This window comes from Neofelis nebulosa, chromosome 1, assembly GCF_028018385.1.
Source record: "Neofelis nebulosa isolate mNeoNeb1 chromosome 1, mNeoNeb1.pri, whole genome shotgun sequence".
Classification (NCBI taxonomy): domain Eukaryota; kingdom Metazoa; phylum Chordata; class Mammalia; order Carnivora; family Felidae; genus Neofelis; species Neofelis nebulosa.
Window position 1 is genome coordinate 232455426 of NC_080782.1, and position 13912 is coordinate 232469337.

Consider the following 13912-nt stretch of genomic DNA (forward strand, 5'->3'; position numbering starts at 1 on the left):
AACATGGCAACTGAGACACTGCTTTGAAGATACTTGTTTTATCTGAAAAGTAAACAAGTTTTGCCTGTATTTGAAGCCACGTTTATTTAATACATAAAATTATTTAAAGGGTGCTTGGGTGGCTCAGTTGGTGAAGCGTTCGACTTCAGCTCAGGTCATGACCTCACAGTTCGTGAGCTGGAGCCCCCACGTCGGGCTCTGTGCTGACAGCTCAGAGCCTGGACCCTGCTTCACATCCCGTGTCTCCCTCTCTCTATCCCTCCTCTGCCACTCTCAAAAATAAATAGACGTTAAAAAAAATTATTTAATCCCTCTGTCCTCCATTTGGTATAGAACTGAAATGCACTGGTTTGGCACATCACTGAGCACTCCAGAGATGCACACATCATCTCTGAGAAACACCAATTCAATACAGCACCTCCTGTAATGGCCAGAAGACCGACAGCAGCTTCCCACCTTAAAGGATTAAGGTTAAGACTCGCTGTGCGCCCTCTTACTCTCTCACCTCAAGGGAAGCCGGGTCTGGTGCGTTCTTCACTGCTTCATAAAGCTCTGCACCATCCTGCAGAGCACAGACTTGCTGTCTTGTTAATGCACGTAATGGTACACATCGTTTTGTTATATTTTCTAGGAATAAGGCATCACTAATTAGCTGACCCACAAATTTTTAAGAACACTGAAAATTGGAGAAATAAGCAAAAAGTACCCAAAGAAGGGAGGCTAAAAAGCAAAACACAATTTATCTGCCACAAGTTTTCTAGGAAAATGTGAAACTAGTGTACTCATGCCTGGTTTAAAAAATTGTCACACAGAGAGTTTAGAGTCAAATTTGTAAATTAAGTAAATGATTTCATGACTCATTTAATCATGAAAACAGCATGAGCTGGTGAATCAAAAATAAAGAGTTCAATTTTTCCACAGATTTATATAGAAAATGAAGTTGAAAATCATGAAAAAATGCAGAACATAAAATTTTCAGCCATAAAAATAGATAAAAAAACAAATTATCATGTCCTTTATGTAAAAAATACTATGATATATTAAAATTGATGCCAGGGAAACAAGATCTAGCTCCAGATGTAATAACATGACAACCAACAACCACAACAACAAAAATGCAAAAGTTATATAAAGTAGATAAGGACAATGAAGAAAGAAAATGATGAATAGCTTAGGGAAAATAATTGTTTTTTGAGTGTTTATCTTTCTTGTGTATTCAATATATATGACATATAACAATGTGTAAATTTAAGGCTTATGTGTTGTTTTGATGTAATTATATAGTTAATATGACTGCCATTGTATTGATATTTACCACAGCACAGTAGTACAATATTGTCTATATTCACTATACTGTGCATTGGATCACCACAGCTTATTTACTGCTCATTGTTAAGTTTTATCCTTAAACACCATCAATTTTACCCTCCTACCCCCTCATTCCCTGGTAACCACCATTTTACTATAGTTTTGTAAGTCTGACTTTGTTATATTCCACATATAAGTGGTACCATACAGTATTTGTCTGAGGTAAAATAATTTGGCAGTTTCTTCCCTTGTTGCTATTGTTTCTCTAAGACCAAAAAAGGGGCACTAAAAATATTTTGGTACTGAAGCTTAAGAGGACGTTTACTTAAGACTACTGAAAAGTGAGGGGCACCTGGGTGGCCCAGTCAGTTAAGCTCCTGACTTTGGCTCAGGTCATGATCTCACGGTTTGTGGGTTCAAGCTCTGTGTCAGACTCTGTGCTGACAGCTCAGAGCCTGGAGTCTGCTTCAGATTCTGTCTCCCTCTCTCTATCCCTCCCCTGCTCATGCTCTATCTCTCCCTGCTTCTCAAAAATAAACAAACGTTAAAAATTTTTTTTGTAACAGAAACAAGACTTCTGAAAAGGGCTGTGGTTATATAATGTTTTATTGCCTAAGACAATTACAAGTATCTAAAAGCTCAGTGTGTTGAATAATGAGGTGATAATTTGGGGTTAGTTCAATGTTTATCTGTATATCTAGGTAATACTTTTATTTTTATTTTTTAAGTTTATTTATTTATTATTTGAGAGAGTGTACACACACACAAGCATGCAGGGGAGGGGCAGACAGAGAGGGAGAGAGAGAATCCCAAGCAAGGTCCATGGTGTCAGCGTAGAGCCCCCTCATGGGGCTTGAAGCCACAAACTGTGAGATCATGACCTGAGCCAAAACCAAGAGTTGGACGCTTAACTGACTGAACCACCCAGGTACCCCTATGTAGTATTTTTTTAAAAAACTTAAAAAGTCAGATCTAGAATAGGAAAAAGAAGTCTATTACTCAAAGACAATTCACCCAATTACAAAAGTTAAATCAGAGAAGTCTCTAAAACGTCTAATTAAAAGAAAACAAAACTTGTCCTATTTAAAACAACTTATAGTATACAACCCATCTTACCGTCATGCTTTTCAAATTCTGCTTGAATTTTATTGAATAAGACTTCTAGTTTTTTTTGTTGGGCCTCTGCATATTTTGTCGCCTCCCTTTCTTCCTCTCTTTCATTGCGAAATATGCATAATCCAGATGGAGTCTTCTCCATCCACTGCAATGATGTGTGAAACAAAAGTACATGGTAGGAAGGGATCATTCAGATTAATTGTTCCCCCAAAAAGAAATACATAGTGAACGTCAAAAATGTATCATACCTGTATGGGGTATGTTCTTTGAATAACTACATCAACACAACCAACGTTTCCTCCATCACTAAAAAGTGATGACAAGGGGAGAGGGAAAGGTCTAGGATCAGGAAAGAATCCAAGTTTGGCATACCAGCAAGCAGGCCGAGTACTATTCGCAGATATCTGGACAAATTAACGGACAAATCAACCTCTAAGTTTATATCCAACTCTATTTCAGATTTTATAACATTTTCATTAATTCTTCCATTCATTCAAACATATTCACTTTTAAAAGTCCCATGAAGAAAAGACAGTACAAAAATTATACAAAAGTGAAAACACTTTCAAAACATAGTCTCTCAAAAAATTGTTTATGCTGTTATAGTCTTAATGTAAATATTAGTATTAGAAAATTAATAAAAGAGACTCCAAATTAAATATGATGGATTAAAATGTACTTATTTACCTAGGTTCCCTCAAAAATCCTACAAGGATAAAGAGAACTGGAGACAGGAGGACAATGGATGAAACACTGGCAAAATTTTGGAAGCTAAAAGCCTACTGGACACCTGGTGGTAAGTAACGAAGCAGCCCGAGAAATGTTAATAAAAATAGCAAACATTCATAAAACACTTATCATGGTGCCTGGATAGTGTTAAGTACCTTATGTCTATTAACAGTTAATCCTTACAACAATCCTTACTCCCATTCCATACTCCTGCTTCATTCTTATTCCCATTTTACAGATGACAAAACTGAAGGATAACCTGCCCAACATTACTCAGCTGGCAAACTTGTATGGAGCCAATATGGAAGAAAATAATTTAGGGAAATCACTTAGAATTTGGAGGCAACAGGTACCTCTGGAGGAAGGAGCGTGAGGTGCAGCCGAAAACAGAAAGAATGGTTGAGATTTTGTATAAAGATAGTTAAGACCTCAGATTTCATTTCCTAACCCGAGCAGCCCGGTGACTGTCCTTCTCTCACACCAAGAAGAACCCAGGACAATTTACTTTCTCGACAAGCTGAATTATACATATCCTGGGCTCTGGAACACAAGGCAGAGACAGCTGGGGTGAGGGTGAGATTCTATACTGAAAACAAAAAATGCAATGAAAATCCTTATGCTGAAAATGAGTCTATTGGTTTTCTTATTCTGTTCAGCTCTCAGACCAGTGACTGATATTTGAGGGTCTCCTAATGAAAACACAAGCCCTGTCTTATCACGCTACAAGTTGACAAAGCCCACCTCACACAGAGCTTCTGATCAGCTCATTAGTGCCCCACTCTTGAAGAGGAAAGAACAGCTAACAATTACCAGTTGAAGGAATTCTCCAACATGAGACCCAAACAAACAAAAAAGAGACATTATAGGGGAAAAAAATGCAGTGAGCAGAAAAAACTAAGATAAAACACAATATTAATAGCTTGAGAAACAGGAGAAGATGTTGTATCTATGAAACAAGAATGGGATGTAATAAAAAAAGAAACATTCAGGGAATAATGAAGGGCTCTTGAAAACGGAAAATTATGCCAATAGGCACAAATTCACTCTAGGGATTAGAAAATTAGAACTAGAAAGTAGGAGGAACAAAGACAATAAAATAGAAAATAGGAGAAAAGATGAGAAAAATCAGAAGACCAATCAGAGAGGCCTACTGCCCAAATATTAGTTCAGGAAAATTGGTAAGGAAAAAATGGAGGAGGAAGAAATTACCAAAGAACTACTTCAAGGAAATTTCCTAGAACTCCATGATTGTACCCAAATGATGATTTTAAAAGACAGGCCAACACCAAAGTACCTTACTGTGAAATTTCCAGATACTGCAGACAAATGATCTTCAAACAGATCTTAGAAACAGATAATATAGTGAAGGACTGAGAGTAAGAATAGCACAGAACTGAGCAGAAACTATACCAGAAGCAAGAAGATAATAGAGAAAATGTCTGCAAAATTCTGAAGAAGCTATTTCCAATTCAAATTCTATATTCAGTCATCTTACAATAAGATCAAAGAAAAAGCTACATGCTCCCTCTGTGAAGAAGTCTGTGGAGGTTGGTTATGTGCCCTCAGAGCTAGAGAATAAATCCATATAGATGTGAAATCCAGAAAACAGGGCTTCCAACACAGAAAGAGGTAAAAATAATTTCCAGGATGGTAACAGGTCAGCATACATAGAAGATAACCACTTCAGAATGAAAGAGTGTAGAGAGGTCCCAGAGGTCTCCAAGAAAAAGAAATGGAATTGATAAAGGTATTGTAACAGACTGATATGGTTTTTAATTTTGTCTCTTGTATGGGCATGAGTTGGTGATAAGGACACAAAATTAAAAATACACACATGCACACACAACAGCAAGACAGTTAACTCCAGGAAAGCAGTAAGTTGTATAGAAAATGTAGTTAGTATATTACATGCTGAGCTGCAAAAATATTTTTCAGTCATTATAAACAGTGAATAGAGACTTCACTCCTCAACCTCAGAGCAGGAAGCTAATAGTTAATGTCTAAACAGAAGGAGAAAAGACGACATCACAATATAAAGAAAAGAAAGTGCCAAAGGGATTCAAAGTCGTTGCCTTTGGGGAGCACTGAATGGAGGTTAGGCAGGATGGCATCAATGACTGCTTCGTGGGGGGGGGGGGGTGGTCATAAGCCTTATGTTATATGAGTTTTGAAATTATGCACATGCACTGATTTGATATAAATAAAACACTGAAAGCCACTCCAACTTTGATATCCTAAACAACAGAAGCCTGTTTCAGCTTGATTTCTAAAAGCAACACAGTGACAAAGTATCTCTTTACCTTAAAAATGTTTAAGTCACTTATAAAATGACTTCCAGAACACAACAGAACTATTTATAAGATTATCTCATAAGTGAATCTGTGCAATATTAGTAATTTCTCATATCAGTATTGTAGACTATTCAATATGACAAAGTCCTATTGTGTAGGCTAAAGTTTACATGAAGATGAAAGATATGGTTTATGTTTGTTTTTTTTTAAGTTTACTTATTTTGAGAGAGAGTGAGAGTGAGTGTGTGCAGGGGAGGGGCAGAGAGAGAGAGAGAGAGAGAGAGGGAGAGACAGAATCCCAAACAGGCTCCAAGTTGTGAGCACAGAGCCCAATGTGGGTCTCAAAGCCACAAACTGTGAGATCGTGACTTGAGCGGAAACCAAGAGTCGGATGCTTAACTGGCTGAGCCAACCCGGTGCTCCAGAAGCATACATTTTATTATTATATATTTAAGAATCACTGAAACCAAATTCTCTCATCACACTGGAATATAGGTCTAATGGAGGAATCAGGGTGGAAGCAGAGAACAAGAGGCACCAAGGGCTATAGGTACCCATAGCACAAAATCAAATCTGGTACATATTTGCTCCTGCATTATTTTAGCTTGATAAATATCTCTGGATTTCCCAAAAACAGCACAAAAAAATTTAACAGTCTCAGAAATTTGCCACTTATATTAAGATTACCAGTACGTTTTCAAGAAATGGAGCATCTTTAACAGGCATAATTTTAAAATTTAGAATGTAAAACCTCCCTAGAATGTAACTGAATCAGTTACGGATTTTTACCGAGAGTGTGCATTAATTTAATTTACCTTTAACATAAGAGATTCTGGGGCTTCGAGTGGTGTGCAGGCATCGGGGGAGCCCGCCAGTTCTGCTCCATGAATAATGATCTTATGACCCACGGTCAGTCTACCCTTCTTCAGGAGAGCTAAGAGGGGAGGATCTAGCTGGGCCTTAATGGCATACCATCCATCTGTAAGCTCAACAATGCCCACATTTTTGGTACCCACACCACTAGTTTTACTGCCGGAAGTTTCAGATAGATCTGTGCTTGATGAAATTGTTTCAGAAATGCAGAGAACAAGTGTTTTTGCAGCGGTATCATCCCTTTCCATGATCTTTTTTATAGCTGATCTTTTGCTTCTATCAATTTCCATATCGTATCTAAAAATAAAAGTAAAAATGAATATTTTAGGAATTTTGACTCTAGATTTTTATTTTTAAAAAGTCACCGAATAATGGAGAATAAAAATTAAGTATCTTAACTGAAGAACTACTATTGAGACAGAATTTAAAATTTGACAGCCAGCAATACAGTAAGTTTTATACTGTTAAAATATGAATTAAATATTAAAATGCCCCAAATGCAAAAATGCTTTATTAGCAATCCCCAAATAAAGGATCAAATTAGTAATTCATATTCTTTTCATATGCCAAGAGTTTAAGGGGGAGGGGTGGGGGAAGAGGGAAGGGAGATCCATGAATGTGTGATTTCTCCTAAGGGGACTGGAGCGTGACAAGAGAACTACCGTGTACAAGTGAGAACAGCAGTGTGGGATGGCGACTGTCACTGACAAGAGATCATGTACCTCTATGACCTAGAAGTCACGGACTGCACAGAAGTCTGAACCTGATCACAGTATGTGATTGCGTAACATAATGCATTATACTTGCCTGTATTTTAGTTGAAGCAACACCCTTTCTGGGCTTAGGCATCTATTAGCAAATTCCTTAGGAAAGGCAAATTCCATAGCTGCCAGTTTCCATATAATCCATCTGTAGTGATTATAGACCCAAATTCTAGAAATGAGGTTTGGATCCACACCTGGGGTGTCACACAGAGCCCTGAACAAATAAAGGTAGAACAATATAAAAAAACCCAAAAAACAAAAAACCACATAAGATGATACTGAATTCAATAACCATGACTATTCTTTGCACAAATACTAACGCTAATGTACAAAATCATTCAATAAAAGTTTTTGAGTTAGTGTATAGTAAGTAATACAGTGTAGACAGTGATTTAACATGTATCAAAATATACTAATAAAATTCACTTTGCATATTAGTCAATACAATAATTTCAACTGGAAATGAGACACATAATTTAAAATAATTCTATTTTAGATCATTTTTTTTCAAAGAGATTGTTTTTAGAAATCATCTAAGAATATCCTTCTCTAGCCCAGGTGCTTTTTAAAGATCTTCCTTTCTCTGCTCAACTCTCTAACCCTTCTTCCTTTCTCATTCCTACTTTGAGTACTAGGGAAACAAGTAATGAAGAAAACTTCCAGAAGCTTCCACTCCCACACCAGCATCTGGACCCTTACACTTCACCATCTCCTGCCATTTGTATACTAGCTCCCACCTTTTCTTGCCTAGTCAAGGACATTGATCCAGGAAATGCCTCCTCTCTCCCCCTGATAGGGAGATTTCTTTCTTTTCTACTGAACAATTTCCATCAGTTAAAAAAAAAAGTTTTTTTCTACCTTAAACACAACAAAACTAACACCCTTTGCTCCTCCTTCCTTCTCCAGATACTGCCTCTTTCAATTTACTCAATTATTTTCATTAAGACTAATAGTGGCCTCTACATAGATAAATCCACGGTCAATTCTCAGTCCTCACTTCCTTTACTTAGCAGTAACTGACACCTGGTCATTCTTGATTCCCTGAAGCTCTGTCCTCACTTGGCTTGCAACACACCACAGTCTTGGCATTTATTGCTAACTTTCGGGTCGCTCTTTCTCGGTCTTTCTTTTATGGCTTTAAAGTTCCATCTATATGCTGACAACTATGAAATTGATGTCTTTTGCTCATACTTCGCCTATAAACTCCAGACTTTCATATCCAACTACCTACTCAACATCTCCACTTGGATGTCTACTAATATCCCAAGCTTCAAATGTCCCAACTGGATACCCCATTTCTTTTCCATCTTTGGTCTTCTCAATTCTCAGGACATGATAACTGCACCCTTCCAGCTTCCGGTGTTAAAATCTTTGGAGCTATTTTTCCTTTGTTTCTCTCACTTTCCTCGTCCAAGCCGTGAGCAAATCCTGATGGTGCCACCTTCAAAACATACCCAGAATCCAGCTGCTTTCCACCAACTCCACTGCTACCTCCTTCGCCCAAGTAGCCACGTCTCACCTGGATCACCTCAATAGTTTCCTAAGTGGTCTGTCTGCTTCCAGCATTGTCCTTCCCTAGTCTAATTAATCTAATCCCCACAAACAGCCAGAGTCATCCTTTCAAAATTAAAGCAGATCATGTCACCTCTCTGCTTTAAACATTCTTATGATTTACTCAGGGCAAAAAAGGTTACTCAGAGTTAAAGCCAAGATTTTTACAAAGGTTTATAAGGCCCCATCTCTCTATTTCATCTGTTACTACTCCTCTCCTGCCCATTCTACTCCAGCTACACTCACTTTCCTCCTGTTCCTCAAATAAGCAGATCTTGCTTACAGCCAACGATGCTTTCCTCACATGGTCTCATGCTCATTCCCTTGACCTCCTTCAGGACACTGATTAAATGTCAGAGACTCAGTGAAGCCTCTTAACTACTTAGCCTATTTTATTTTTATTAAAAAAAAAAGTTTCTGTTTCATTTTATTTTATTCTTAGAGAGTGAAAGAGTGCATGAATGGGGAGGCATTGGGAGGGAGAGGGAGAGAGAGAAAATGAATCTTAAATAATCTCCACGCGCAGTGCAGAGCCTGACATGGGGCTCAATCCCATGACTCTGGGATCATGACCTGAGCCAAAATCAAAGGTCAGACACTCAACTGACTGAGCCACCCATGCGCCTCTTAGCCTATTCTAAAATTACACCTTTCTTCACCTGATTCTCCCTACACCCTTTCCAGCTTTATCTTCATAGTATTCATCACCTCCTAATATAGTACACAATTTACTTATTTCTTTTTAAAATTTTCTCTTCCCACTCCAGATCCCTCTACTATAATGTATAACTTATTAGGGCAGAGATTTTCTTTTCTTTTATTATTCTGAATACCCAGAAGAGTTATCTGGTACATAGTAGGTCCTCGATAAATATTTGTTGGATGACCAAAAAAGACAACTTGAGCTCCAACAGTCAATGTTATGAACCATGTTCTTCTGATTACTGGGTAATTACTCTTAACCACTATACTATGTAGCTTCCTTAATACAAGAAAATAATATAACTACTTATTATACTTTTCCAACTAGAATCGATAACAGATATCTATGGGAGATAAGAGCAAGATGTAAATAACATTCCTGTCTTAATATACTCCAAAAACATAACAAAAGTTTAAGGAAAAAATGTTTTACCACTTTACGCAAACTATGTATTTCGGAAAGATATACAGAGATTAAAAAAAAAAAAAGAGCATTAGAGAAAGGATTCTCATCTCTTGCCATTGGCATGGTAAGGCATCTTTGATAGCAAAAACTGTAAATCATCTTTGTATAAACATTAGAAACATAAGAGGTTACATAGTTTTTAAACTGCTGATGTTGGGGCGCCTGGGTGGCTTAGTCGGTTAAACATCCAACTTCGGCTCAGGTCGTGATCTCACAGTTCATGGGTTTGAGCCCCGTGTCAAGCTTTGTGCTGACAGCATAGAGCCTGGAGCCTGCTTTGAATTCTGTGTCTCCCTCTCTCTCTGCCCACCCCCCTCCCTAACTCACACTCTGTCTCTCCCAAAAATAAATAAACATTAAAAAAAGTATTTAAATTATTGATGTTTTAGGGCAGTAAAATTTACCAGTTACTTGGTATTACTGATACTTGAGCATCTCTGCTTAACTTCTAGTATTTATATTTTGTCTTTGTTAAAATACACAATGAAAGAGAATATGATGTGTGTGTGTGTGTGTGTGTGTGTGTGTGTGTGTCTGTCTATGGTAAGGCTCATTCAAACTTAACTTTTCTTATCAGTCTTTATTTTATAAATGCAAATGAAAAATGTCCCAATTTAAGAAAAACCAATTCATTAAATCCTAAGGACAAAGCATAATTCACTTTTCAAAATATTACAACAGAATGTCAGTTGAACCACAATGTACTTAAAATAATTCACTGAATACAAATTTGACTTCTAGCCAACTTGTTAAGTTTGAGAGAGGTAAGGGAAAAAAAGAGGTATGGTGGAATACAGAAAAGTTAACACAATCTCTTTTTGCATAGAGTACCTATAAAATTCTTCTTTTCCAGCTTTTCCATCATTGGAGGGTATGAGCCATCCACCGTCAGCCAACTGTATTCCCTCTTTAGCCCACTGGACTTCCTTCCCAAAATAATCCTGAGTGTGAAACTGAAAAGACTCTGCATTTTTGCTGTTGATTTTTACACAATGTTTGGAAACGCCATACATATATAACTGCACAAGATAAATGATAGAAACATTTGATAATGAATGAAAAACAAAAAAACCCCAAATTTCATAGAATAAAAACAATTATAGGAAACTAAAATCGAATTTACCAAAGTTTTTCATTTAAATGTTACAATATTCACCATCAAAATACTGAACTTAGTTACTAAGAGCTAAACATTTGAACGTAATATAAATGACTCCTATATTCAAGAGTCTCCCGTACCTTTTTCATTCCCCTTGTGTATATGCCTCCTGCTACAGCTGCCACAGGAGGTCATTCTGGATATAAAAAAGTAACTTAATATTTTATAAAACCTCTTAAGTCAAAAAATTCAGAAGGAAAAAGACAGTGACAAGTTTAAGTATTTTTGGGCATCTGACCTCAGGAGGTCAGATTTGTATCCAGGCCTGGCCTCCATTCACCCAGCATGCCTCAGCCCAAAGTATCTCTTCCTTTGTACAGACTTGACTCTGGAGTCACACTCCTTGCTTTGAACTGTAGCTGGTGGAAGAGAGCTTCCTAGGTAAGTGACTCTGGGGGCACCTGCTGAACCCTGTGCTTCAGCCTCTCCTCTGCAAATGATGGACAAAAATAACAGTAGCTCTCCTTTAGACACTTGGGAAGATTAAGGGAGATGTAACCAACGCAGGCCCAGTGCTTAGGAGAGTGGCTAGCGCATAAAAACTACTCGATAAATATTACTTTTTAATATTATCAATATTATATTCACCTCTCCATTGCCTAAAATTCTAAGTAGATAGCACTGGCTTAATAAGAATCCTCTTTTAAAAATGCCAATAGCTCGGGGCACCTGGGTGGCTCAGTCGGTTAAGTGTCCGACTTCAGCTCAGGTCATGATCTCACGGCTCGTGAGTTCAAGCCCCACGTCGGGCTCTGTGCTGACAGCTCAGTGCCTGGAGCCTGCTTCGGAGTCTGTGTCTCTGTCTGTCTCTGCCCCTTTGCTGCTTGCACTCTGTCTCTCTTTCTTCCTCAAAAACAAACATTAAAAAAAATTTTAAAAAATGTCAATAGCTCTTAATGGATTCAAGGCTACGGGTTATTCACACTTTAAATTTGAAGAGGGAAGAGAAACAGCAATTTTGGAGCACAGATCACTTTAGTGGGATAAGGCAGCAGAGAGGGAGGCTGCCACTGTAGGCAGATTAGGAAACAAAATGATTTCATTTACCCATTCCCACATTCATTTGTTCCTTCTTTGAACAAAACGGTTTGGAGATACTAGTTAATAACATGAAATTATACTTGACTATAAAAGTCAGCAGCATTGCAGACAGAAGCGTACCTGTTTATGAGAACACGCAGAGGGAACTCGGCCTTCTACAGCTACTCTCAGAGAGATTCTAGGCACAGTGGATGTTTTTGCAAGATACAGACTACCTGGCTGTGGAAAAATATGCTGCTTTTGCTTCTCTTTAATTCGCATATCCTGTATATCTCTGGCATTCTGAAGACTTGCAATTAAATCTATTAAAGAACAAATTAGCAAAAAATAAGCTTAAATATAAAATCTAAAAAGCACAACCTTTGTTTTACAAAGTCGTATGCATCAATTTCCTCTAATTTTAAATCTTCAGGGATAAGCAAAGTTTCGTCTTGTAAACAACAGATCTATTATTTTTATTTCAAATTTGGAAGAAACTTAAAGCCTGTTAAATATATGTATTCCACTATTAGCAGTCTTAGATCATGTGTCTAATTGTTTTTTTAATAAGAAAGTCCACAAGTAGTTACCTTTGAAAGAAAGCATTAGAATACTTAGAATCTAATCTTTGGACTTAGGAAGAATCTAAAGCATTAAAAAGGTCCTGAAATTATTGTAATCACCAGAAAAGGGGTCAGATTCTCCAGGCATTATTAAAATATGAGAAACATCTAACTGGAAGGCAAAAATATGTCAACACAAATTTTCATACAATACCTAAAGGTTCTTTTTCGCACTTCGTGAATACCATAGTTGCTGCTTGACTGGAGTTATTTTCGTTAAGCTGATGAATTTCACTGTTATTAATATTATTTTTACTATCACTAGAACTATGTTCATCTATGTTTTTTGGTTTTTGTTTGTTTTCTTCCACATTAGTATTCTTGCTAATGTGCTGCTCATCTTGGTGAAAATGTGATTTAGTTTTAAAAGGTGGGACAAAGACTTTCACTGGTTTGCTTGGAGTAATCAAATGTCCCCTTTTTTCATTTCTTGTGGCAGGAACTGTACAAAATGGCTGCCCTGAAATGGATACATTGCTTGAAGATTTTTCTAAAGCCAGGTGTTCATAAAAATGAGATTTAGACAAAAATTTTTGGCCAGGCGCAGTGAAATTTGGATTCTGTATTTCTTGCCGTTTCTTAGTTGTGCTACAATGAGGAAAAAGTATTTGATTATTTGCCAATAAATGTACACACATGGAAAGGTTTTAGAATATATACATATATATACATATTTTTTTGTAAACCTCAACTGCCATATGGCAATCTTATTCTGGCAACTGTTTTGCATTTCATCATGGTTGCCATCCAAGACAATACCACACTTTTCAAGTCTTGTAACTATTTTTTCACACACTGACTTCCAGCCTTTGAGTTTACCACTTACTTCACATAACAGAAAAGCCTGTCAAACATGGATTTTCTGTCTCCTCCAATTCTAGCCCTGTACTCCTTATTACCTCCTTTACCAGAGAAAGATCTGTCCATCCTCCTGTCAGGCCTAGCACCTTCACCTGTACTCTTGACCCCATCTAATAACTCAGTCTCCTCAGGAGCTCCACTCTTTCAATTATTATTCTACTTCCTTCCTGTCTCTTTCTACCACTTGTTTATACTGTTTTTTTTTTTTGTTTTTTTTTTTTTAGTGCTCCTTTCATTTAGCCAGAAAGACTTGTGCATTCTTGAAATGCTTTTTTCTCAGACTTCTCTCCCCTTCAAGCTAATACTCCTTGTGACCTTAATGGCCAACCTTCCTAAACAGGTAATCTAAACTAGCTATCTTTACCTATTCAACTTCTACTCATTGAACTCTCATTTCTCCCACTCTTCTACAGAAATTGTCCTCAACCAAGTTGCTAATGACCTTCCAA

General features: G+C 37.3%; 1 protein-coding gene across 4 annotated transcripts in view; it reads right to left on the reverse strand.

The window, feature by feature from the left end:
* Positions 1-13912, reverse strand: part of BRCA2 (BRCA2 DNA repair associated) — a 60463-nt gene that overhangs the window by 17071 nt on the left and 29480 nt on the right. For all 4 annotated transcript variants that reach the window (XM_058687965.1, XM_058687950.1, XM_058687957.1 and 1 more), the window contains exons 14-21: positions 12757-13190; positions 12121-12302; positions 10632-10819; positions 7125-7295; positions 6260-6614; positions 2673-2828; positions 2425-2569; positions 506-627 (exon numbers count right to left, since the gene is read on the reverse strand). In XM_058687965.1, coding sequence (XP_058543948.1) covers positions 506-627; positions 2425-2569; positions 2673-2828; positions 6260-6614; positions 7125-7295; positions 10632-10819; positions 12121-12302; positions 12757-13190 — 1753 coding nt within the window. The remainder of the gene's footprint in view (positions 1-505; positions 628-2424; positions 2570-2672; positions 2829-6259; positions 6615-7124; positions 7296-10631; positions 10820-12120; positions 12303-12756; positions 13191-13912) is intronic.